Source organism: Ictidomys tridecemlineatus, chromosome 6 (assembly GCF_052094955.1).
Source record: "Ictidomys tridecemlineatus isolate mIctTri1 chromosome 6, mIctTri1.hap1, whole genome shotgun sequence".
Classification (NCBI taxonomy): Eukaryota; Metazoa; Chordata; class Mammalia; order Rodentia; family Sciuridae; genus Ictidomys; species Ictidomys tridecemlineatus.
The window spans coordinates 82,617,366-82,642,581 of NC_135482.1; the positions used below are offsets into that span (position 1 = coordinate 82,617,366).

General features: G+C 35.3%; 1 protein-coding gene across 3 annotated transcripts in view; it reads left to right on the top strand.

The window, feature by feature from the left end:
- Itpr2 (inositol 1,4,5-trisphosphate receptor type 2) overlaps positions 1 to 25,216 on the top strand; it is a 471,319-nt gene that overhangs the window by 209,888 nt on the left and 236,215 nt on the right. For all 3 annotated transcript variants that reach the window (XM_005328880.5, XM_040280879.2, XM_078015042.1), the window contains 5 exons: positions 4,299 to 4,421; positions 5,060 to 5,260; positions 7,252 to 7,503; positions 10,336 to 10,461; positions 24,021 to 24,149. In XM_005328880.5, coding sequence (XP_005328937.2) covers positions 4,299 to 4,421; positions 5,060 to 5,260; positions 7,252 to 7,503; positions 10,336 to 10,461; positions 24,021 to 24,149 — 831 coding nt within the window. The remainder of the gene's footprint in view (positions 1 to 4,298; positions 4,422 to 5,059; positions 5,261 to 7,251; positions 7,504 to 10,335; positions 10,462 to 24,020; positions 24,150 to 25,216) is intronic.

Genomic DNA, 25,216 nt, shown 5'->3' on the forward strand with positions numbered 1-25,216 from the left:
TTCTGTGAAACTAAGTAAATATCCCATTCTTCATCTAACTTTGAGTACATCCTTTCATTTACTTGTATTGGTGTGGACATGCAGAAGTTCATTTTACTCAATAGGTTATAATAGGATTCTGTCATTATTTTGACTCACAGTTTTCCCCAGAACTGGCCATTGAAGCCCTTTCAAGCTAGATTCTGTGTCCTCTAACATGTCCCCATCATCATGATCTGGCACAGTAAAACATTCCAGGTTCATTCTACTTCAACTTTGAATCAGCCATTTCTTTAAGAAGCCCTGGTTCCATTTGATAGAGAGCGATATTTAGAAGCAAAGTTTTGGAAAATGAGTGTGCTCGTTGCTATTGGTATGTTGCATTTTCCATGTCCTCTGAACAGACAAAGTCCGAGATATACATATGTGTGTGTGTACATGCACATACATACATTCATGCACACATAACATATCCAAGTTACATTGACATTTGTTTTCTTATCTGTCTATACATTATTGAAAACCATGTTTTCATAACCATAACTCTAATTTCAAAACCAGAGTTCATGTGAGTTTCTCTTTTTTGGTACTGTGTATTCATTCTCTAACAGTTAGAACCCTGTCCTCTCCCATTGTCTTCTTAAGACAGTTACTTATTTATAGGTACCCAGTAAAAAACCGTCTTCCACTGCACTGCTGCCACACCTCCATATAAACACCCACCCCTTTCATCGGCCACACTGGTCTCTCATATCACCCAGTAGGGGATCTTCTTTTCATCTCCTTTGGTGCCACCGGGCCAGGCTGGACCTTTCTCTGTTGATCTTCTATTGGGTTGTCTGCCTTTCCCCATTAGTTACTTTCTAATATATAAATTTACAAGTCTACCATTCCTAAGGTGGCATGATCCAGCCTGTGGTAAAGAATGCAATTGAAGAATTCTTGGAAGCCAACAAAAGATACTAAATCCTCAGTATTTATTCTCTGGATTATTTTATCTGATATTATAACATGGACATTGGACACATGATGAGTTCCCTTCTAATAATATAACTGGAGAACTGAACACTTTTAACTCCTTTGTTTCTATGGGTTTATTAAGTTTTAGTAACTAGATTGTTTAGAAATAATAATAAAAACAGAAAAGAAGTGAGAAGAGAGTTACAGGGAGCAGGAGCTGCTGTAGCACTGGCCCCAGGGATGCCCTTCTGTCCTGCTGGCGTTTCAGTGGGAATTGGGCGTTTTTGTGACTCAAGCGTCTTCATTGTCTTCTAACTATTCCTGGGTTACACAAGTTGAAAGAAAGTGTTAGAAGATTTTGAAGTAAAATTTTCCCACTTTTATTTAGAAATGGGGTTATTTTTCGTCTTATTTGTTAGTCTAATTGATTCTTTCCTGTTTTAAATATGAGGAAATGGGCCTATTAAGGACTTTAGGCTGCTTGCTTAGTTATAGATGGCATAAACTCTAGACCCTTAGATTAGGAAAAAGGAAGACATTAAACACAATTAATATAAGCTACGACTGAAAACACAAATTCATTCTGAATCTCTAATAATGGCCACATGACAAATGGGCAATGAATTATATATGAAGTTATTAGATGATTTCAATAATGTGGAAAGACCACTTTTTAAAAATTAAATTATTTATTTATTCTAATTTGTTATACATGATGACACAATGCAATTCATTTCCTATTACACATAGAGAGCACAAGGAGGGAGGGCAGAGGAGATGTGGGCCGGGTGGGGAGAAGTGGGTGTTCAGAGATGGGGAAAGGCAGAGAATATTCAGAAAGACTGGGGCAAAACCAGAACGGGCTGGGAAACAAAGGGAGGGTCTAAGGACTGTAACCCAACAGATATGAGGACAAATAAAGAAAAGACGAGGAATATCTAGAAGTCAAGGAAGTGGCAGGGGCAACTATGGAAGGTGTAGAAACATAAAGGCACAGAGAAGAGCGACCATGAAATAGGCAGAGAAAAAAAAAATGTCCGCTGGACAAAGGAACACATTTTTCTAAAAATAACTTTTATTTTTCAAAAGTTAATATGTACTTTCCAGGAAACATAAAAACATAAGTAAAGAAGAACGTCATCCAGTCACAAGCAGTTTAGTCAGGACTGTCCTGGGTCCTGCGTGTACGTACACAGCATCCTGTTTTGTGTGGTTGAGATCATAGACCTCAACTGTGGTTTTCCACATCATGAATATTCACCAATTCAAAAATCCCAAGGCTATAGGAGTATTTTTTAAACCAAGCATATACTACACCAACTCAATCTGTTAGGAAAAAATTATAATCCTGCCTTTCTTGGGAACAAAATTTCACCAAAGACAAAAATGGCATCAGGATTCTAGATAGATGTATTGGCAGAGTTACAACTAAAAATTTATATGCAAATTTAAAATACTTAATACTCAATTTAAAATGAGACATAAAGCAGCAGGGTACACTGCAATAATGTTTCTAGGAGATTCATTATCAGATTTTTACAACTAAAATATTAGCAAGAAAGCATGTTCCCTGTGAATTAAAATATTCCAGCAGTACAGTCAGAAGATGCACACACATCAGTGGCTCACATCAGAATATAAATCCTTGAGTACTTGTTCCACTTTCCCCTGTGTTCTTCCTTCTGCCCCTCTGCTCCAGCCCAATGAACAAGTCCTGATACACACTTTGAAGAGATAAAACAATTCCATGTGCAAGATGCATCTTTTCTATCAATTATGCAATAAGATATGTATGAGTTAGTTAATTTACTAGCTCTGCTTTTTATGATACACTGCCATCTCGAGACATCTAGAAAACTTAGATGTTGTGAAATAAAATGTGAATTTTGTGTATAATAAACACAAGTACCTTACCAAAAAGGCACATGTAGATCTACAGCTATATTCTAAAACTGTCTTCCAGATACAGAAATACTAGCAGAGAACGTTTCTCCTTCTGCTTTTCTTCTTCTTCACCATTCCAGTGACTAAGTTTTGGATGACCCCTAGTTTCAAAAGATGGATTGACAATGGTCATTTGCAGAAGACAGTTATTCCTAAAAACTAACAAAAGGATATTTGTGGTGGGATTGTTTTGCTACTTCTACCATATTTGGGCATTAGGACTTCTATTTTAATACCTAGCAATATTAACCAAAATGCACATAAAACAATAACTAGACAATCAGAACGAATCTAAGGGGCACAGAACCTTTCTCTATGCATACTTTCTCCTTCTCCCACCCACCACCCAGTGAACAGTGAGCACACTCTCCAAGATGTCAAATTTAATAATTCCATTCACCAAAATGGCAACCATTCTTATGTAGTAACAAAAAATACTTAAAGGGCATTACTTTACCCTCTAATTTTATCATATGTTGGGTATGAGTAGACATCTTGAAAGACTAGATGTTTCCAACAAGGACTTAAGTGTTTTGCTTTGTGTATGTTATATATAATGGACAAAGAAGTCCCAATTTTGCAACATCTCATTTCTACATGTTAAAGAGGTTTCTGGTGTATGACAGAGTGGTTAGTATAATTAGCACATTTTGTCTACTTTGTGTTGAAATTCATAGGAAATTCTGTCCTCCTAAATGACTTTTAGATATGAATTTGTTTGACAATCTCTAAGCATTACATATGCCTGTGCTTGTTCACTAGACTGAAAGTAGAGAGAAGGAACTGGGGAGGGAAAGGTTCAAGGACAAACGGTCATATTAGAAGATGTGTCAGATTATAACCATTGCTACATGTGCAATTTTATTTACCAGTGCTGTGTGCATAGTGAATAAGTTCTTATAGGAAATATTTAGTCCTTCTAGATATTTAAAAGTGCTTGATATATTTAGAAGTAGAAGTAGTAAAATAAAATTTTTGTAAATATCTCATAAAAAATGGTAGGAAATCTCATGTTTGGAATCGTTAAAACATCTCTGAACAGTTTACTATCGGTACTTTTTCATTGGGTTGAGAGTTGGGAGGAAAAAAGTTGCAAAAGGTGTTTTGTGAGAGTGTGCTAGAAAATTTCAACTTTCCCATTGCCTTTGATGTTATATGCATTTCATTTAAACCTTGCTGCATTTTACATTTTGTGTACATACTGGACAAAGGAATCCTAATTTTATAATATCTACTCTGTAGATATTAAAGAGGTTGCCAATGTAAGACAAATATAGAGTTAGTAAACTAACACATTTTGTGCAATTTGTGTTACAACTCATAGAAAGATAATCTTCTGAAGGAACATTTTTTTTTGATAGTATTTGCACTCAGGTTTGTTTCTCTGTATCATGTGCTACTCTTTTAACTTACAGAATGATGAAAAGATGAATGAAGTAATGAATCTAGCCCATATCTTCCTGCAGAATTTCTGCAGAGGAAATCCACAGAATCAAATTCTTCTTCATAAACATCTGAATTTGTTTTTAACTCCTGGTGTAAGTATTTTAGTGATTTCTAATATTTATAGTAAAGTATGCATCAGATTAATCTTAGTAGCACTAATGAACAGGATTTTATTAATCCTTGTCATCTCATTTCTTCCTTGTAGGTATTCTCTCCTTAAAGTTGATCATCTTTTTATTTCCATTAAGGACTCTTTTAAAGTAAATTTGGAAATTGCAAAAATTTTATATGCAAATGACAATTTCATTTTTTCATATACAGTTTAATGTTAGAACAATGATAAGGTATAACAAAGAACTAACTTAATAATACCGCAAGATAAAATATGGGTAACTTGAAGATAGAGTTAACTCTTGCCTTTTAAACATGTTTAAGCAGATCTTAAGAAAGAGCTGACTTTGAATAATAGATAATTAAATTAATGTCAAGAACACTATTGCTGACATGTTGTACTTCATGATAATAAGCTTCTGTCTTCAACTGAGTTCCTTTGTGAGCTGAATTTCTTTTAATGGTTAATGATCTCATTGCATTTTGTAAAAGACTTGCACAGAAAATTCACTTGGGCTTCATATAAAATGTAAAGCTGATCACAAGCAGGAAAATTAGTCTAATTTTGTAGAATACAAAATTGATCTTATCATTATTACAAAGCATGTTCCCTGTTTAGCTCCTTGAAGCAGAAACCATGCGGCACATCTTCATGAACAATTACCATCTGTGTAATGAAATCAGCGAGAGGGTTGTGCAGCATTTTGTGCACTGCATTGAGACACATGGCCGCCACGTGGAGTACCTGAGGTTTTTGCAAACAATTGTGAAAGCAGATGGTAAATACGTGAAGAAATGTCAGGATATGGTAATGACAGAGGTGTGTTCTTTGTTTGTATTTTATCAGTTTGACCTAAACAATATGCTTGAATGTGTATTTTCTGTTAATTTAGCAAAAAAAAAAAAAAAAAAAAAAAGCCAAGCAACCATTTTGGAAAATTATTTCATCATGACTCCTTAAGCACAAATGTATTTTGCTTTAGTCCAATGAAGCAACACATTACAACTTGAGTTTATGATTTTCTAAGAGTATTTTCGTTTGATTCATAATGAATTTGGGTATGTTAAATAATGACTAAAGTCTTACCATTTCCCAAGCTTATTTGAAATTCAAGTAAAAAATTTAGTATTTTAGAGTTTTCAATAATACAACAAAGAGATAAAACTCTGTTTAGTACCTTTATTGTTCTGTTTCTGAAATGTAGAATGGGTGTTCTCTGCCATATTTTGCAAAGGCTTCAAAAGGAACCAATCAATTTAAAAGCTACTTGTTGGTGCTTTATTATAGCAGGTGGGAACTTGCTACTTAGAGTAACACAAGAATCTATGAAGAATGAATGGCTGAAGAACTTAGTTTATTTTGCCCTTTTTATCTTGATGTTTGGTACCGAGTGAGATTTACATAAAGAGTGAGTTACTCACTAGGAACCCAGGGTGAGACTTTGGGGAATTGGCAGCCCAAAGAGCCCATCTGGGTAAATCACCACTCTGTGACTAAATGGTTCTCTTGTGGCCTGTCTGGATTAAGGCAGTTTCAAGCCATGGCAACCAAACTGTTACACTGTATTATAGACTTTGTTGGTTTGGGGGCAGTTTTGCACTAATATTCTTTCAAGTTAGGGATGGGAAATATTTTTGTATTGATTCAATATGAGTCCCTCCTGCCAATTAGAAATCTTAAAATTAATTCAGCAAAACCTTAAAAATTTTAAATGTCAATTATTGTTATTAAACATTGTAAGGAATGTTTTACACTTGTAAAGTTTACCTTTTTACAAATTATGTTTTCATTCACATTAGTTCTTCTTTAATGCATAGAAATGTGTGGGAAGTAATTTGATTTGGATTCTGATCACCAGGGAAAGAATTAGAATGAGAGAGTAGCAAATATTTAAGCCATCCCTATGGCATTTATCAAATGATGTGTTCCTATGTGTGAGGAAGTATTTTTAATATTATGTTAATATTTAATATATTTGTGATATGTATACATTTTTCTTCCAACAAAACTGCTCAATTCATTGGCTTATCAATTTAAATATGATGAAAAGATTAAAAATTGCATATCTGTTGTTCCCACTAAAATACTCATATTGTATTCAGAAAATTGGTCCTTGTAAGAGATCAACAATAATATTTTATGATGTTTCAGCAGTAAAATTGTTACTTGCTGGAATTTTCCACTAAAATTATACAATAAAACCTGAAGGAAAATTCATGTCCTAAAAGCCCTTACTATTCATTTCTTTGTGTCTCATTTTTTAGTAGTCTTCTCCTCATTTCTCCCTCTTCTGCTTTTACCTCTGTTTTCTTATGATGCTTTCCCATAAACATGGAGTTTCCCAGACTTTTGTAGATTTATACTTGGCTCAATGTACTTGCTTACTTATTTAGTCACTATTGAGGTGGTTTGGGGTATACCATCCTGTTTAGTAAAAATTAGACATAAGTGACCACAAATTGCCAGTGCTTTGGCAGTAGAGTCCTCTAATATGGAGGGAAATAAATTTATTGTTTTATAGGTTTGATTTCAGTGTCTAACTCACTGATAACCCTTGCTACTGTCCATGTTGTCTAATTCTTGCCACCTCTGCCGCACCCATATCTCTCTGCCTCATTTTTGTAGCTTTTACAACTGGTCACTTGGCACATGATTATAATCTTTTCACCATTCTTCCTTGGCATAATGATTCCTTCACGGTGTTATCTATGCTTTTTATAAAGAAATACAACTGTTTTTAGATAGATAAAGCCTTTGGAAATAAAATGATAATTTGGATGGCAATGGAGATTCTCTTATTATCGTTTCAGTTGATAAATGGGGGTGAAGATGTGCTGATCTTTTACAATGATAGAGCATCATTTCCAATCCTTCTCCACATGATGTGTTCAGAGAGAGACCGAGGGGATGACAGTGGCCCCTTAGCCTACCACATCACCCTTGTGGAGTTGCTGGCAGCATGCACAGAGGGGAAGAATGTCTACACTGAAATCAAGTGTAATTCCCTTCTGCCCTTGGATGACATAGTGAGGGTGGTGACCCACGATGACTGCATCCCGGAGGTAAGCCTGGCAGAAGCTCAGTAGCTGTAGAACCATCATAAAGTTTTGAAGTACATCTAAGTGCTGGAAGTCTCCCATACTAACATTTATGAGATCACACGAATTGAGAAATTGTAGTTAGCTATATAATTTGGGAAATTTAAGAGAATGAAAAGATATATACATATATATATATATATATATATATATATATATATATAGTTATATAAGAAATTTGGAAGCAGAGTAAAAATTTTTTAAAGTGTGGCCCCTGTTAGTTTACTGGAAGCTACTAAAAATGCCTCTTAAATTTTAAACATGGTAATCAGATCAAATGAAAACTTTACTTGTAGCCTGTAGTATATTTTTGAGCATAAACAGGCACTTCATAAATGATTTATAATCATTAATTGGAGAGGCTAGGCTAGTGCTGAAAGATCACACACTGGACTCTGTAAGTTTACTTTGCTTTATGGAATAAATGTGTTCTTGAAAAATACCATACACAGTTTGCTTTGTTCTCACATCCTCCTTTACCCTCTCAATTTGATTTATTTTTTTATTTTTTATTTTTAGTTATAGGTGCACACAATATCTTTATTTTATTTGTTTTTATTTTTGTGTGGTTCTGGGGATGGAATCCAGTGCATCATGCATTGCTAGGCAAGCACTCTACCACTGAGCCACAACCCCAGCCTCTCAGTTTGGTTTTGATGATATAGGGGAAAAAATCAGCAGAAGCTGGTTGTCTGCTATCGGGTTTCTATTAACGAGGCTTCCAGGAAAGAATGTTTTAATAATTCCTTTCGTTTGTAATATTATGGTATATTATTGAAAATTTTGCAAATGTGTGATATACTGAAAATTATATGAAACCAAACATTTTAAATTACAGTAACTTAAAAAGGTGTCAGGGGAGTTAACTTTCCCATTTCTAAATAGTCTTCTGTAGTGATGGACTTTAAAGAAAATTTTTGGAAGTTCTGTAGGATTGTTGACATCTCAATCCTAGGGTACTTCATGCCTTGATTTGTTTGAAACAAGATGGCAGAGAGAATATAGTATAGTGAGGAAGTCTATAGGTTCTGTCCTTATTTGTGGTCCTGGTTTGGCCATGCCTTTTCCCATATGCAGCTCCCCTGAAAACACCACCTTTACTTCTAGGTTTGTGTAAATAATTCCCCTTCACCCTTTAGAACCTGATCTGGGCCTTACATCTTCAGGAATAAGTGTCCTGGCCTCCTGTAGCAGAGAGTCTATGAGTCTACAATGTGAAATTTGTCATTTGAATTTTATTCATTAGTAAACATATTTAGCCCTCATACTCTTTTCCAAGATTATAAACTCCAGGAGAGTAACAGTTAGGGCTGTTTCTGTTCATCATTACATTGTTTGGGCTGGAACAATACTCAGTACATATGTTTTGAATGAATGAACAAATGAATTAAAGGATGAGTCAAAGCCCTGGATCAATTACTGCCTAGTGATATCACTGACTCAAACATATTACTTGACTTTTCAATTTTCAGTTTCCACAGTTTTAAGATGAAATAATTATAATACATGTCTGATAGGATTGTTGGAGAATTGAATTAAATAAGTTAGTACATACAAAATGCCTAAGGTGTTTGGCACACAGTAAATATGGCATAAATATTTACTTCTGTGGCCTGTGATGGCATGCTGACTGGCTCAAATATTTCCCTATCTGTGACCATCCTTGACACACATGCCTACTGTGGATGGCTTGTGTTAGACCCCAGTCAAGCAGAGAAAATCACCAAGGTATGCAAGCTGGCCCTATGTTCCTGTGGTTCTAACTCTAATTCCATGGATCCCTGAAATAGTTTAATTGATTTTTTGTGTATATACATTTTTCTTATAGGTTTATAGAAATTCATTAGATTTTTATAATGAGAGAAACAAAGAAAATAAAATTAAAAAATGACTGCCCTGTGTGCTTTCCACATGGTATATATTGATGAGACTCATCCTAATCCTTCATGAAGAATTTTGCTGATTCTGAGGAATGTACTACATTACCAAATAATACTTCTTTTTTGTTAACTATGAGTTTGTTTTTTTTCCTCAGGATCAGTAGCATAAGTTTCTTTTTTTTAATGTTAATGAAGTATTATTTTGTCAACATATTTAAGCATTATATTAGGACTTCTGGTTGCAAGTGACAAAGACCTAACAAAGTAGTTTAAACAAGAAAGGGAATTTAAGGAGATTTTACTGGCTCTTGTACTTGGAAATTTGAAGGACTATTGTTCAAGTGGATGCAGAGGTTCAGAATTCTCTCTGTTGTCCCTTGTTCCTTTGTGTCTTTGTCTCCTTCACTTCTTCTGGGCATAGTTTTTCTCTCCACACACCTAGCAGATAGTTTCTTGAAGTTCAGATTTATCATGTTTCACTTTAGTAGCAGGTGAGGGTGAGGGTCAGGGGAGAGAGTTGGGAGAAGGGGCAGGGAAAGAGGGAGGGAGAAGAGGAAGAGGAGAGAGAGAGAGAGAGAGAGAGAGAGAGAGAGAGAGAGAGAGAGAGAGAGACTCAAGGGAGCACTCCTGGCCCCTAGAGTCTCTGTGATAGGATGAGGGGCTTGGTTTGCATGAAATGCTCATTCACATATCAGTCCCTGAGCCTACAGACCTCAGTACTAGATCACATGTTCACCCCTGGATTGGAGTGGATTGTCCTGGCAAAAGAAAGGAAATGGGAATGCATTATGCATTCTGGGTAGATAAACATGTGGTAATATACTACAGGAACTAACACATTTGAACCTTTTGTAATTGATATTTGAAAGTGATCACTAAAGAAATTAACTTTCTTTTGAATTTGAAATTTACACAGGTTAAAATTGCTTATGTGAACTTTGTTAACCACTGTTATGTTGACACTGAAGTGGAAATGAAAGAAATCTACACAAGTAACCACATTTGGAAATTATTTGAGAACTTCTTGGTGGATATGGCAAGGGTAAGTTGTGCTTTTACCTTTAAACACTATTCATGTTTAGTAAGGTTGGCAATATATGCTCTCTCTAAACAGAATTAAACAGCTGCGATTTCCATCAAACCTACAACCTTTTGGTTCAGCCTCTTACATTCATGAAGTTGTGAATGAGTTCCACCAGATTGTAAGATTTAATGCGTTAATGTCCACAAAATACCTCGTACGGTATATGTAGTACTAGATAGTGTTCATTTCTTACTTTTACAAACGATAGTTGTCTGTTATTAAGTAGAATTTTAGTAGCATTTTTACATTGGTCTGAGAAGACATTTGGCAGAGGTCATTTTGTAATCAACTCATACCATGAGTGCAATTAACACCACAGATGGGGGAGGCCTCCAGGCCTCAACCTCCTCTCTCAGGCAGGTAGGCACTTGACCTGCCTGCAGACTTAGCATTACTCATTATTGCTCGTTCAGCCTTCCTTGGAAGCATGTTGGAATAAGTTAATCATCTGGTGTTATCACTCATGTCAGCAAAACTAGACTCTGCTTTTGCTTGGAGTCCATTTCCTCTTGTTTTTGTTTTGTTCTGTTTTGGGGCAGGGTTTAGGAAAGGATGTGTGGAGCTGGATGGCATATTCTAGATACTGCTCGCCATGTTTTTGTTCTGTTATTACTAAGTAAGTGAATGAATAGATAAAGAAAGGAAGGAGTGAATCTTCGGTTGAAAGATAGCACTGAATTCTCTTTAGTATGTGTTGGTCCTTCCTTTTGCAAAGTGAATTCTTACAATGTCCAGGGTCTATTATTTTAATTAAAAAAAAAACTTCTCTAGTTTTTTATTTAAAGTAATAGGACATGGAGTGAAAATAAACCTTTCACTGGTAATGCTGTATAGATAATTCCTTAGACCTGTTATGAGTTACCATGGCCTGTGCTCATCTCTCTGGCCTGTCCATTTCTGAGTGCTGGTAGCTTTGTAGAGGCTTCATATACATTTCTTTGTTAAAGGATTGGTGAAGCCCTTATTTCCACCATCTTTCAGAATGTCATCTCACTGCCTTTCTATAGCCCCTTCTAGAAGAAGGGACAACACAGCAGATACAGTAAAACACTATGACCCTAGATACCCAGGAGCACCTTTGGAAAATATAGTGGGCCCTGTGCTTTTCCTTTCTACTTAGCCACAGTTTCCAGGTGAGATTCACTCACTGTATCTTTGGGTGGTTAAGTGTGTGCCATCTCCACTAGGTTCAAGTTCACATGAGGTAGGGTAGTTCCTGTTTTACATCATTTCCATCTGACTGGAAGCCACTTTTACCTTTCTCAGGTAAATCTGCACCTGTAAAGAAACCACTCTGTTTTATATGAGATTTAACATAATACTCATATGTATTCCCACTGGCTTATGAAAATTTAGTATCTAGCCAGATGCAAGAATGTGAAAGAGTCTCTAGAGTCCTTGAAGTAAAGGATGATATCTGTGCCAATGCCTGAGCTTTAAAATTGCACGTGCAGGAAGATGCTAAAGAGATTATGGACTGATTTGCTGAGTTACATGTACTATGCTACTGAGTAGAGATAAGCCTAAGAAAGACCAAGGGCGTATTCTAGGCAGCGTGAGTTATAAGGCTAAAAGGACTTTTTTTTTTTTAAACCACAGAAAGCTGATGGTAACTGCCATTGATTATGGCACCTTGGAAACACTTTTCCACTAATGCATCCAGAAGACAAAAGTGTATAGATTTATGTTCTTTTTTTTTTTAAAGTATGCCTGTGGGAAGATTGCTTTTTGTTTGTTTGTTTTTCATTTTAGCTGTTTTGACGAAGCAGATGATTCATGTTATTTATTCTGTAGTCTCTAAGGGAATTTCAAGACCTTCTAGGTCTATTCACTTTTCATGTCTAACCACAACGGCTTAACTGTACTGTGAAAGTACTTTTTCCTTCTTATTTCCCTCCTGTCCATATTTTAAAGCAGAGGTTCTCTAATCCACTCACCGGATTTGTCAGGAAATCACCCTTTCTGTTTCCGGAGAGAAAAGGAAGCCTGACTCTTCCACATCTGGAATTTCTTTCTTCTATAAAAAAAAAAAGATTAAGGGGCTACTTCAAATGTTTAGTTCAAATTATAAAATAAGTATGGTTAAGTGAGTAGAAATTGGTCTTTCCATTTAGTAGGGTAGTAGTTCTCAAGCTTTAGAATTACTTGGGGACTTATTAAAACACAGATTGCTCGGCTCTGGCCTGAGAGTTTCTGATTCAGTACCTGGAAGACTTGGCATTTTTAAGACTCAAGGTGATGATTTATAGTTGCTGGTCCAGGGAACACACTTTGAGAATTGCTTTAGTAGAGAATGGTGGTTGAGGGTAGGTATTTTACAGAAGGTAGCCAGATCAAAGCCCGTGTCCACACTGGCTCTGATTATCTTGGGCAAGGTACTTAGCACCCAAGGTTTCCTTATTTATATAATGAATAGAATAATAACATATTCCTCATGGTGTTGCTGGGAAGATTCAGTGAAACAAGGCATGCAAAACTCTTAGCAAGTTGCCTTCTAGGAGAGTGGGCAACTTCACCTATATTATTATCACCAGCATTATTGAAAAGTTGTCTGGAGCCTAGCAACTTTAAAGTGCTTCCCTGAGACCTATACCAAATAATAATATTGAGTATAACCAAAGGGGGGATCATCCAGCACTGGCAGAAACCCCAAACTAGACACGAAGCTGGACATGCACGACAGTAGTTGATGCATTGTCACAGAGGGCATGAATCAAATTCGGATTTTACAACAAAGTTATGAAATCCCATGATACTCAATTAACATAAGTGAGAAATGGTGAAGAGAATCTGTAGGAAAGTATTTGATAAGATGGATGCTGTGGTCTTACCATAGCATGTTAGGGTTAGAAGAGATGAATATATATTGTTCAACTTTATGTCCAGTTCATAGTTTTCAGCACTGCCTGAATATTTCTTTTTACAATGATCTTTCTGTTTTTGAGGCTTTTTTTTTATTACCACATAACTTAATTATTAAAAGCTCTTGTATTGAGTCAAATTTTAATTTATTATATATAGAGTATGTACACACACACACACGTGTGTGTGTGTGTGTGTGTGTGTGTGTGTGTGTGTGTTTTGTGATAGTGAGGATCAAACCTAGGCCTCATGCATGCTGGGTAAAAGACCTCTACCCCTGAGCTACCTCCTCATCCCTTATTTATGATAATTTTGACCTTGATATTCTTCCAGCAATAATATTGAACAATTAAGTTCACAAAAATATTAGTGTTTATTAGAAGCAACAAATTTTCCTTGTTTGCAGTCTATGTTGAAATTATAAAATTAAAGGAATTTAAAACCTAGGTTGGCCTCATAATTGTGTTTGTGGGTTCCAGGGAGATAATTTGCTAGGTGGCTCCACTAGCTTTAGAATGGGAAGCCTTTCCCCACCCGACTTTTCAATTATTTCATGTTTCCTTCACATCTTTCCATGAACTTATGAAGTCATTTGTGGGATCCTTGTTTTCATATACTTTTGGATTCCCACTGCTCTGTGTTTCTCTTTAAAGGTTTGGTATTCAGGTTGGAGCCAACTACTTCATACAGGGTCTGGCCAGCACAATTATATTTTAGTAGAAATTTGGAGAACAATTTTGTTTAAAAATTAATTGTTTAAAAATAAATGAAATATTGACACACAGTAGCACTGATTCTGCCTTCCGCCGCCTTTCTTCCCGAGGTTTTCTTGAGCCAACATGACAGGGGCTTTTTGGTTTTTTCCTCCTTTGTTTGCTGTGGACTACCGCCCTCCAAAGAGTCACCTCTGTTAGGATCTTTCATTCTCTTGTTTGTATCTCCTTGTCTTTTATCATCTTAAAACCCATATAAGAAAATATTTCTTCAGAGATAATTTTTAATAAACTGGTGCCCAATTATTTCACATACTTACTCCATTCTGATTTCCTGACAGAGGCAGCATCCAGGGGCTGTAAATACACCAGATTCAGGCAGGTCACAAAAGCTATTAGACCCATGAAAAGTTGTTACCCTGTCTTTTAGAGCATTTAATGACAGCCTACTTTGATCTATGCTCTAATGCAGCTAAAATTGGTGTTTGTAGGCCAGGAATGCTTTTCTTTAGCTTCCTAACTGATTGTTGTGGTGAAGTCAGGGGACTTGAGTCATTATGAGAAAGCGCAAGGAGGAAGGTGGACTATGATCAATGTCAGCCTTCGATTATGTATATGTTTTTGAAGATGTTCCCAATTTCACTATCAATTTCAAGATCCTATAATACCAAGACTAGTCTAAGTGATATACTGGCAGAATGAAATTAGACCAAGAAATAATCTAGGAGGCACACCTAACAGTGTCATATCGTTGTCCCATCAGTCATTACTTAACAAGACAAAGATCTAAGTATTTCATTTTCAGATAGATCACTTGAGTAATACCATACTCTCTTTACTTAACTTACCAAACAGGTAAAAGGTAGGAGAAAAAAAATGTGATTTATATGTACTTTGGGGCATACTTTCCTATTTCTTTCATTTTATAGGATGAAAAAGATTTAATTTTCTTTTGTTTCTTAAGTTGAATAAACTATTGATAAGCCTCATTTTAAAGCCCCCCCCCCTTTTTTTAGTATGGTCTCATTAGCTAGCATTGCAGGGAAGTGAAAAAGTATATTCTATAGATTTTATTATTTAAGTAGCACCTTTCCTTCAATTGTAATTCTATTCATCTCTTTAACTTTCATGCTGAATTATAATGATGGTGTCCACCTGGGTTGAAGAGCTGATTTGCCTGTTCTTTTTTTTTTTTTTTTGGTATCCGGGATTGAACCCAGGGGCACTCAACCAATGAGCTACATTCCCCAGTCCATTTTAAAATTTATTTTCTATTTTTTATTCTGAGACAGGGTCTCACTGAGTTGCTGAGTGTTTACCTGTTCTTGATGATTGGTTGATGGTTCCCTGTCTGGCATCATATTTTCTGCTCTTCAAATTCTTTGCAGTATTTATTATGAACAATAATATTTGTTATTTCTTCAAATACTTCTTCCCTTGGGCCCCAGGATGAGTTCTATCCTCTTTGCCTTCCACCTCACTAACTGCTTCTCAGTCTCTGGGCTCTTTCCTCTGCATCTTTCCAGCTTCCAAATATTGGGATGTGCCAGGTTCACACCTTGAACTTGTTCCATTCTCTGACTACAGTCACTTCTTGCTGATCTCATATCTTCTCTTTAATACTGGGTTGATTGAAGCCTAGACTTTTCCCCTGGTGTCCAATCTTACATATCTGCCTACATGACATATCCATTTGGCTATCTGACCTCAAACTCTATTCATTCCCTTGCCCTGCTGTAAAACAATCCCTTTCTAAATCTTCAGCATTGTAGTAAATAGAAGTTTCATTCTCACTCTAGGTATAGGAAAAAACCTTAATGTCATCTATAAACCATTTTTTTTCTTATACCTTAAATCCAACCCTTCAGCAAGTTCTGCAAGTTCTGGTATTAAAATGTCCCAAATTTGACTACTTTTGAACACTTGGATCATGATCACCTGTTCCAAAGTACCACCTGTCTTGTCTAGAGGAGAAAGAGGAAGAAGTGGAGGAGGTGCAGGTCACTGCTCTTCCAGATTCCTTCGGAGACTTTATGTCTTACCCAGAGCAAAACTTCTGCATGATTTGACCTTCACTCTGCTCTCACTCCATCCCCTGGTTTTGACGTTCTCTTATCCTGTCCCCAGCTAGCTTCCTGTTCCAGCTAGTGTCCTCCTTGCTGCTTTTCCCAACATACTCCTGTCTCAGCACCTTTTCCTGTATGCTTGACCCCTCAGTTATCCTCATGACTTCTTCCTTCTCTTCTTGCAGGCCCCTCCTTATAAGCCACCCTTTTAGAGAGCCCTTCTCTGAAACACCTACTATCCTCCCTACGCTTGCTCCATTTTTCTCAATACAGTTTACCACCATCTGACATTTCTTTATATATTTGTTTCTATTTCAGGAGAAACAAATGAAAAACAGGGATTTTGTCTGTTTCATTTAGTCCTCACCTAGAACAATGCCTCACAATAGTAGATATTCAGTAACTATGTATAGAATAAATTAATAATGTCACCTGAAGTTAAGTTGACTTACAAAGTGGATTTAGAAACAAAGTAAGAATAGTCTTAATACAGAATTAACTAGGCATGTAAGTCAAATGAAATAAATAGCCAGAAACATCCCTTTATATATGTAAGATCTTAATGTATAAAAAACACTACTCACTAATGAGAAAGGATTGATTATTTCTAGGGATCAGCAAACTTTTTCTGTAAAGAGCATATAATGAATATTTCAGTTTTGTAGGTCACCATTATAACTATTATAGCAATTATTACAGGGTAAGAAGCCACATACAATACGAAATTGAGTGGATATGGCCATATTTGACCCATTGCCTGTTCTTAGATAATTAAATTAATAATATAAACTCCATTAAAGTAGTGATTTTTGTATATTCTGTTCACTGATGGGATTCTAAGTATGTAAAACATTCTTGGCATGGAACAGGCACTCAGCAAAATTGTTGATTTAAATTAAATCAAAATGATTTTTGAGGACACTGGCTATTTGAGGTGAAATGAACTTACATAATATGGTAACAATAAGAAAAATGGATTTTTAGGTGGACAAATGGAAACTAAAAATGAGTGGAAATGTAGATGAATATATTTGGATGAGAAAGTTCTTTTTAAGCATAAAAGCAATGAATGAAATTCACTAAGGAATATTCTAGACATTTCACTGTTTGAAGATTTAATACTTAGGCACTTAAAAACTTTCCAAGTAAAAATTTCAGAAAACCATCAAAATGGAAAAAATTACTATATACTTTTAAAAGTGTAGTAAAGAACTTACATATGTTATTAAGGAAAGCACTAACAGTCTAATAAAACAATGGGAAAAACCAAGCATTTTTGATTCATTTGTTTTTGGCATTTAGGATTTATAGAAAGAGTAAATATAAGTAGTTAATAGATCTCTGAAAAATGTCCAACTGTTAATAATTCTAAAAAATACAAAGGTAAATAAGATCCAATTTCCAACCATCCTAATTGCAAGAGTTAAAAGATAATATTGGTAATGGTTCAGGATGCACATTTATATATCCTTTTGATTAGATGAGAATATAATTTTATGTAGTCTTTCTGCAAAAAGTTATATGATATATAAAATTGGGAGTTCATAACCCACTTCAATCTAATGTATGAAATATGATATGTCAAGAGCTTTGTAATGTTGTGAACAACCAATAAAAAAAATAAAAAATTTTAAAAAAAGTTATATGATATAAATAATGGTATATTTACATTATTTTATTTATATAAAGTAATTTAAAATATATCATGAAATTTAACTTCCAAGAATCTGCCCTTGGGAAATAATTTTAAAACACCATCAAGGATTTATAGTCAGAAAAGTTCAACATAATTTTATGCTATTATAAAGCAGCAAATAATAGAAACAATAGAAAAATGATTAAATAAATTCTGACATATCTATACGATAGATGTTGAGTCAACAAGACTGTTTGAGAGCTTTTAATGTGAGAAATGCTAATTGATGAAGTGTTGGATAAAAAGGAGGATATAAAACTGATTCCAGAAGAATCTCAGTTATGTAAAATATATGTGGCAGAGGAAAAGTATAACAGAATAATTTTTCAATATCAGCAATGATTTTATCTAAATTATAGGATTTAGGATAATTTTGTTTTCCTTTTTATTTCTCTTTAGTTTTCAGAGTTCCTGTGATTAAGAATTTTTTTCTGAAATAAATTTAGAATCTAAGAGAACCAATTTGGTGAATGAACAGGTGATTCTTGTACAAAGGCGATACAGAAAGCAAACACTTGGGAAAGTTTTGACCTCACAAGCAAAGGAATGTAAATTAAAATAAATATGAGATATTACTTCAGATATTTAGAGGAACATTTTTATTCCCCTTGAGGAATAATAAAATGATCTTTGGAATTTATTTTCTCAGTGATCAAAGGTGTGCTACCGGTTCTAGTGCATTCTTGCCCTGTACAAGAGCCGATTGCTATGTGTGGTTATCTCAAGTTAAATTTTAATCAGAATCAATTAACTGCAATTTAAAGTCAATTCCTCAATTGCACCAGCCATATTTAAGTATTAAGTAAGCATGAGCATCTAGGGGCTTCTAAATTGGGCATTGTAGACACAGTTATATTGGACAATGCTGCTCTAGCATCTGGTAATTTATTTAGCATAGCCTGTCATCTTTGGGAGGGTACCAATTACTTTTAGAGTAGAAGAGAGGAGGGACATCGTATATGATAGTGGGAAAATTCAGGCAGAGTCGTGTCTGAAAATTTCACTTGATAAAATTTTTCATCAAATAGAATACCTACTAAGTGCAGAAGTGCTGTGTGTGTAGTGGTAAGCACGACAGATCGGTTCCTGGCATCCGAGCATGTGAATTCTAATTGTGGAGACAGTTTGTTAATTGCTTTTGCCCCAGAAATCTCCATGGTTGCTTCCTCTTTCAGTTCTTCATTAAAATGAGATGTTATGTAAGAAATGTAAATAAATTGTAATCCTCAACATAATCATCCCTCCTGAAACATTCTCTATACCACTTGCCTCTCTCTATTTTCTCTATAGTCTGTTTTTCTTTTCTTGATTTTTTTTTACCACTTCACACGTTCTGTATTTATTAATTTGTCTGCAGAGTGCCTTTCTTGATTGAAATAAGGTCTCTAGTAGACGTTGGACTTTATTTTGTTTAATCAGATATTCGAATTCCTAATCCAATGTTTAGCTTGAATTTAAAAATTCAAGAAGCTGTATGATACATCATGAATTTCGACAAATATACAATAAAATTCATCTGGAAATAAAAGAGGACAAATATTTCAAAAGGTAGATTTTGTTTTCCTGGGAAAGGTAATGATGGTGGATACCTTTTTTTCAAGCTGGAAAACACATTACAAACTGAGAATCTTTTATTTTTATGCAGTTGGATTAAGATATTTCGAAAATCCTTGGTGCATATAAAATTTAGAGAGAGATTTAAGTAATTAGTGACATATTGTAAGACCAACCTGAAGCCACCTAAGGAGGAGGCAAGAAATTACTATTCAATATTGGAAGGTAGGTGAGTTTCAGTATGGGGAAAAAATAAGCATTTTCTGCAAGTTAGGTTACCTACAGCAGCAAAATGCAGATAAAGAGTTTAAAAACTAGAATAAAAATGTATAGACTATAATTTTTTTTGAAGAAGGGAGGTTTTGTGTTCTTGATGTTAAATAAATAGGTCTGATCAAAATAAGTAGTAGGGCTTGAATGTTAAAAATTAGTTTACACAGTGAAACATAACGATGTAAATATTCTAAGAGTCAGAGTGCACACTCTGAAAAGAGCTTATAAAAGGTCTATTAAACTGATATATAATGTACAGTCATTATCCAGGTTGTTGGAAAGTGGTTTCCAGGGCTTGAGTTACTTGTATAGGACAGAAAACAGAAATGAAATGATGACATAAAAGTACCCAGCCTTGTTAAGAATGTATGAAATACAAAATGAAATAACTTTTAGGTATCATTAAATTGACAAAATAATTATTATAATATGTAGGCGTAGCAGTCTGTTCAGTAGGAAACAAATGGCATACTGTGAGAGGTGTGGGTAGGGTTGAAGGAACCAGGAACCGGAAACAAGACAAAGCTGGTACTGCCTAGGGGCCTGAAGGGGCAGTGGGCAGCACAGTATTCCTGTCAGGGGGCAGTTTACAGACATGCAAGATGGACTCCAGTCGGAGGTGGGTCCCCAGAACATGGAAGTCTCAGAAGGGAAAGGGAGGTGGGCATGGGAGCAGAGGTGGGTAGGTACCTGACCTCTTTCTCTTCCACTCTGTGATCTCCCGACAGTGCCCTGCAGTAATGAAACCCAACCAGAACCTGAAGGCTAGAGCTAGTGATGGTAATGTAGGGACATCCTATGTACCCATGATTGTTGATAGCATCGTAAATTTATTTAGAGGATCATCCCAACAAGTAGTATAAAACTGTCTACTCACCCTCATTTGACTCGTTCTTGGGTGAAATATACCCAAAAATCTGAAAGTAAAATTGGTAATCTCGCATAATTCTTTGTGATAGCCTAAATAAATAAAAATGAATAAATAAAAAAATAAAAGAAATCACATAAAAGACTAGCAAGAAGGAAATAACTAAGAAAATGATTTGTAATTTTTGGTAATGTATACCTCAGCCTATTCCAAAAATAGATTAAAGCATGATAATACATTAAAATGATGGAATAAATATAGCCTTTTAAAACAAGTTTTTAGGTAATGACAGTACATAGAAATGTTTTATAGGAAATAATGTTATGTCATTAATACATGAAAGCCATTGAAACTTGAGAAAACATATGTAAAACACATAAAAGATAATTTAATGTGATATAATTGTATTTGAGTCATTTCTGGTCTTTGTTGTAAAGAGGTAATAAAAATCAGTAATAGAGAGGACAAGGAAATATTACCCTATTTATTATCTTCATGTCCCCTGAAAATTTCTTAAAAGATTTTAATAAGAAAAGTAGTTTCCTGGGTTTGGGGATATGGCTCAGGAGTAGTGCACATGCCTGGCATATGTGAGGCACTGGTTTTGATTCTCAGCACTGCATATAAAATAAATAAAATAAAGGTCGAACAACAACTAAAAAATAAATTAAAAAAAGAAAAGTAGCTTCCTACATTTCTTGGCTATTAATGATAATAAAGTATGGGATGCCATTCATATGAGGCAGGAAAAAAATAGCTTGAAAAGAGAATAGGTTTTGCACCATTTTGTAAACATGAGTTTTTACTATTCAAGATTTTGAATAAAGACTTTTATCTAGAAATAGATAACTTTTATTACTCTATTGACTGAAAGGAAAATTTCTGGGTGGTGCTTTGGCAAATTTCCAGTTGCAAATAATGCAGTGTGATAACTCTCATAATTCCAGAGAGCTCCACATGATTGCATGTTGTATCATGAATGAAGAAGGTCACTCTTGCTGGTTAAGCCAGAATTGGTCTGCTACAAATTCAACATTAAGACAGTTTTATCCTCCATATCAGAAAAGTTCAATGTAAAAGCCAGTGCTAGAAAGTTAGCAATAGAACAAAATCCTAATTCATATCCATTTTGGGAAGATCAATTTTATATCAGTTCTGAGACCACATGAAATGTTAATCCCAGGTTAGAGTGGCTCACAACGATAGCCTAGCTCAAAGTTAATGAACAAAACAAAAAATAAGAGTTGTTAGTTATTTTTTAAAAAATTAGTTCATTGATTCATTCATTTCACAAACATTTAAAAGTCCCCTCTTATACACAGTTTCACTTTCTGCAGTTTCAGTTATCTGAGGGTGACAGAAATTTGAAAGTATTAAATGGGCAATTCCAGAAACAAACAATTCATAAGTTTTAAACTGCATGCTGTTCTTAGTAGCTTGATGAAATCTTACACGTCCTGTGTCGTCCGTCATCCCATGCCCTCTGGCCCAGGATGTGAATCATCTCTTGGTCCAGCCTATCCATGGCATATATGCTACCTACCTGATAGTCACTTAGTAGACCCCTTGGTTATTAGATCCACTGTAGCAGTGTTGCAGTGCCTATGTTCAAGTGATGCTCATTTTACTTAATCTTGACCCCAACACACAAGAGTAGTGATGCTGGCGATTAGGATATGTCAAAGAGAAGTTGGAAAGCATTTAAGTGAAAATAAAATAAGATTGTGGGGGAAGAGAGAGACCATATTCACATAATTTTCATTCCAGTATATTGTTGTAATTGGTCCATTTTATTATGTTGTTGTTAATCTCTTAGTGCACCTAATTTGCCACTTAAACTTTTTTGTAAGTATGCATGTATAAGAAAAAATATGTATACATGGGGGTTTGGTAGATGAACCATAGTACATGATTTCAAGCATCTACCAGGGGTCTTAGAATATATCTCTGTGGATAAGGGGGGACTACTGTATTGAACATCTTGTATATGCCAGACACTATGTTATGTACTGGGACAATAGCTGGATTACATAACTTGTAATTTATTTCCTTTAATTGTACTGTTTCCTACTATAACCCTATGACGTTAGTTATACTAAAAACCTTTTAGTTCTAAAAACATCAGATGGGTGCCATTTAATAGAGGGGAAAAAATGAGATGGAAAAGGGCTTAGATACAAACTTGTCCTCTCTCGTCTCCCCCATTCAGCAATTGCTAGCTTTAGCACTTCTGTTTTCTAAACTGAAAACACTGGAACACATGGTTTGAGAAAGGAATTTTTCTCTTTTATGAATTTGTATGAAGAGTTTTAAAGCAATATCAAATGAAATTACATTTACTTATTCTTTTACTTAAGCACCTTATTGAAAAGACAAAAATCACATAAAAATTTGGATTGCCTAAGAACATCTGGAACATATGGCCACCATATTTACCCACTACAGTTTGTCAACATTTAAATTTTATTTCCCTCTCTGTTTTTCAGTCTCTTCTCACACCCTCTGTTCTCCTCTTTCTCCTTTTTATCTCCATGTTTCCTGTGTGCTTTTTATGTGTTTTTTTTTTTTTAAATCATGCATCTTAGCATTTGTAACTTGTCCACCCTGACACACTTTGAAATTTATAGGTTGGCAAAATGGCCAGTTTGTGCCTCATTTAATCAGATGTAAAGAACAGAGCAGGAAGCAGGGCTGGCCTTTTTTTTTAAAAAAAATATATATATATTTTAGTTGTTGATGGACCTTTATTTTATTCATTTATTTTTATGTGGTGCTGAGAATTGAACCCACTGCCTTACACATGTGAGGCAAGCACTCTACCGCTGAGCCACAACCCCAGCTCCAGGGCTGTCCTTTTTGGTCTGTCTGTAGCTCTAGTTTTGTGCCTTCTTGCTCAGCCTACTCTGAGAAGAATACTTACAAAAGTACTTTTCCATGCTTCCCAGATCATCTGTAGGTGAGAAAGTCAGAATTGTTGGAAAGGGTGTTGACTTATCTCCTTTGACCTTTCTGGTCTCCCCTCCAGATATTTTCTTTGTTTGCCCTGTCCAGTTTGGGTAAAGTGCATGCAGACACACACCACCATTGATTACATCTACCACTTTCTTATACTTAAGACTATTTCTTCTTTGGCTTCCTCATGTTGAATGGGAGGAAAAGTGTTTTCCAGGAGAATCAACCTTGGGGACTAGGGGACAGGTTGGTGTGCAAGAGAATGGAGAAGCCAATCAAGAATAAGCAGCTTGGATTCTGTGAAGGAATTCTGATCCCTGGCTGAGATGAGTCAGACTTGAAGGAGGAGCTACTGGAAAATGATACAATTTTAATGGATTGGGGGTAGAAATGTTTCTAATCAAAGCAACTTTAAAAAGGATAAAAATTATTATGGAGAGCTATTTCAGGACAATTTTTTAGAAGATTCCTGTATTGAGTTATGATGCAAAGATGGGATGAAGCATACTGAGTTGTTTTGCTCTTCTCTCCAGGTCTGCAACAGCACCACAGACAGGAAGCACGCAGATGTCTTCCTGGAGAAGTGCATCACGGAGTCAGTCATGAGCATCGTGAGTGGCTTCTTCAGCTCTCCTTTCTCAGACAACAGTACCAGCCTCCAGGTAACTGAATGAAGAGCAGAAGCATTGTTGCAAGGAATTTATATTCTTGGAGTAGGAAAAAAAATCTACAGTCTGGTTCAGAAGTTGTTCTCTACATTTCTTTTCTTTTTTCTTTTTTTTTGTACTGGGATTGAACCCAGGGGCACTTGAACACTGAACCTCATTTCCAGCCCTTTCTTATATTTTATTTCTATACAGGGTCTTGCTGAGTTGCTCAGGGACTCACTAAGTTGCTAAGATTGGCTTTGAACTTGTGATCCTCTTGCCTCATCCTCCCAAACTGCTGGGATGATAGGGATGTGCCACTGTGCCCAGCTGTTTTCTGAAAAGCATTCTTCTTTCAAATTATCCCTATTTCTGAACCAAACTTTATTTTAAATAAAGAGCCCCTATCTTGAAATTGTGTTATTTTTCCTTACTCTATAAGCAGACTGACATCTTTCACATCTATATGTTGACTACACGCCAAGTGTTGAAATGATGACATAGTTCTTTAAATGGATAGGCATTTTAATCCAATAGTTTCACTTTGGACATTTATCCTAAAAGAATTAGTGTAGGTTTATACATTAAGATTTTCATCCAGGTATTTAAAATATTCAAAAATTGATATAAACCTTAAATGTCCACCAAGGGAATAGCTAAATAGATTGTGGTGTATCTGTAGAGTATCTTATTATGTAGCAATTAAAAGTCATGTTTTAAAGGGAAAGTTGATTGATAAGGAAAATGTTTATGAAGTAATATTAGGTCACAAAATTTGTGTTATAATATCATTCTATACTATAATTTGTGAGAAGAATACATATGCATATACACATAGAGAAACTCAGGAAGTAAATACTACTGACTCTCTCTGTAGCTGCTAGTTTCACATCTGAGGATTCAACCAACCTTGGATCAAAAATATTTTTTAAAAAATTGCATTTCGACCAAACAAATGCATACTTTATTTGTCATTATTTCCTAAACAATACAGTGCAACAACCATTGATATAGCCTATATATTATATTAGGTATTAGAAGTAATATAGAGATATTTAAAGTATATGGGGGATGTACAGAGG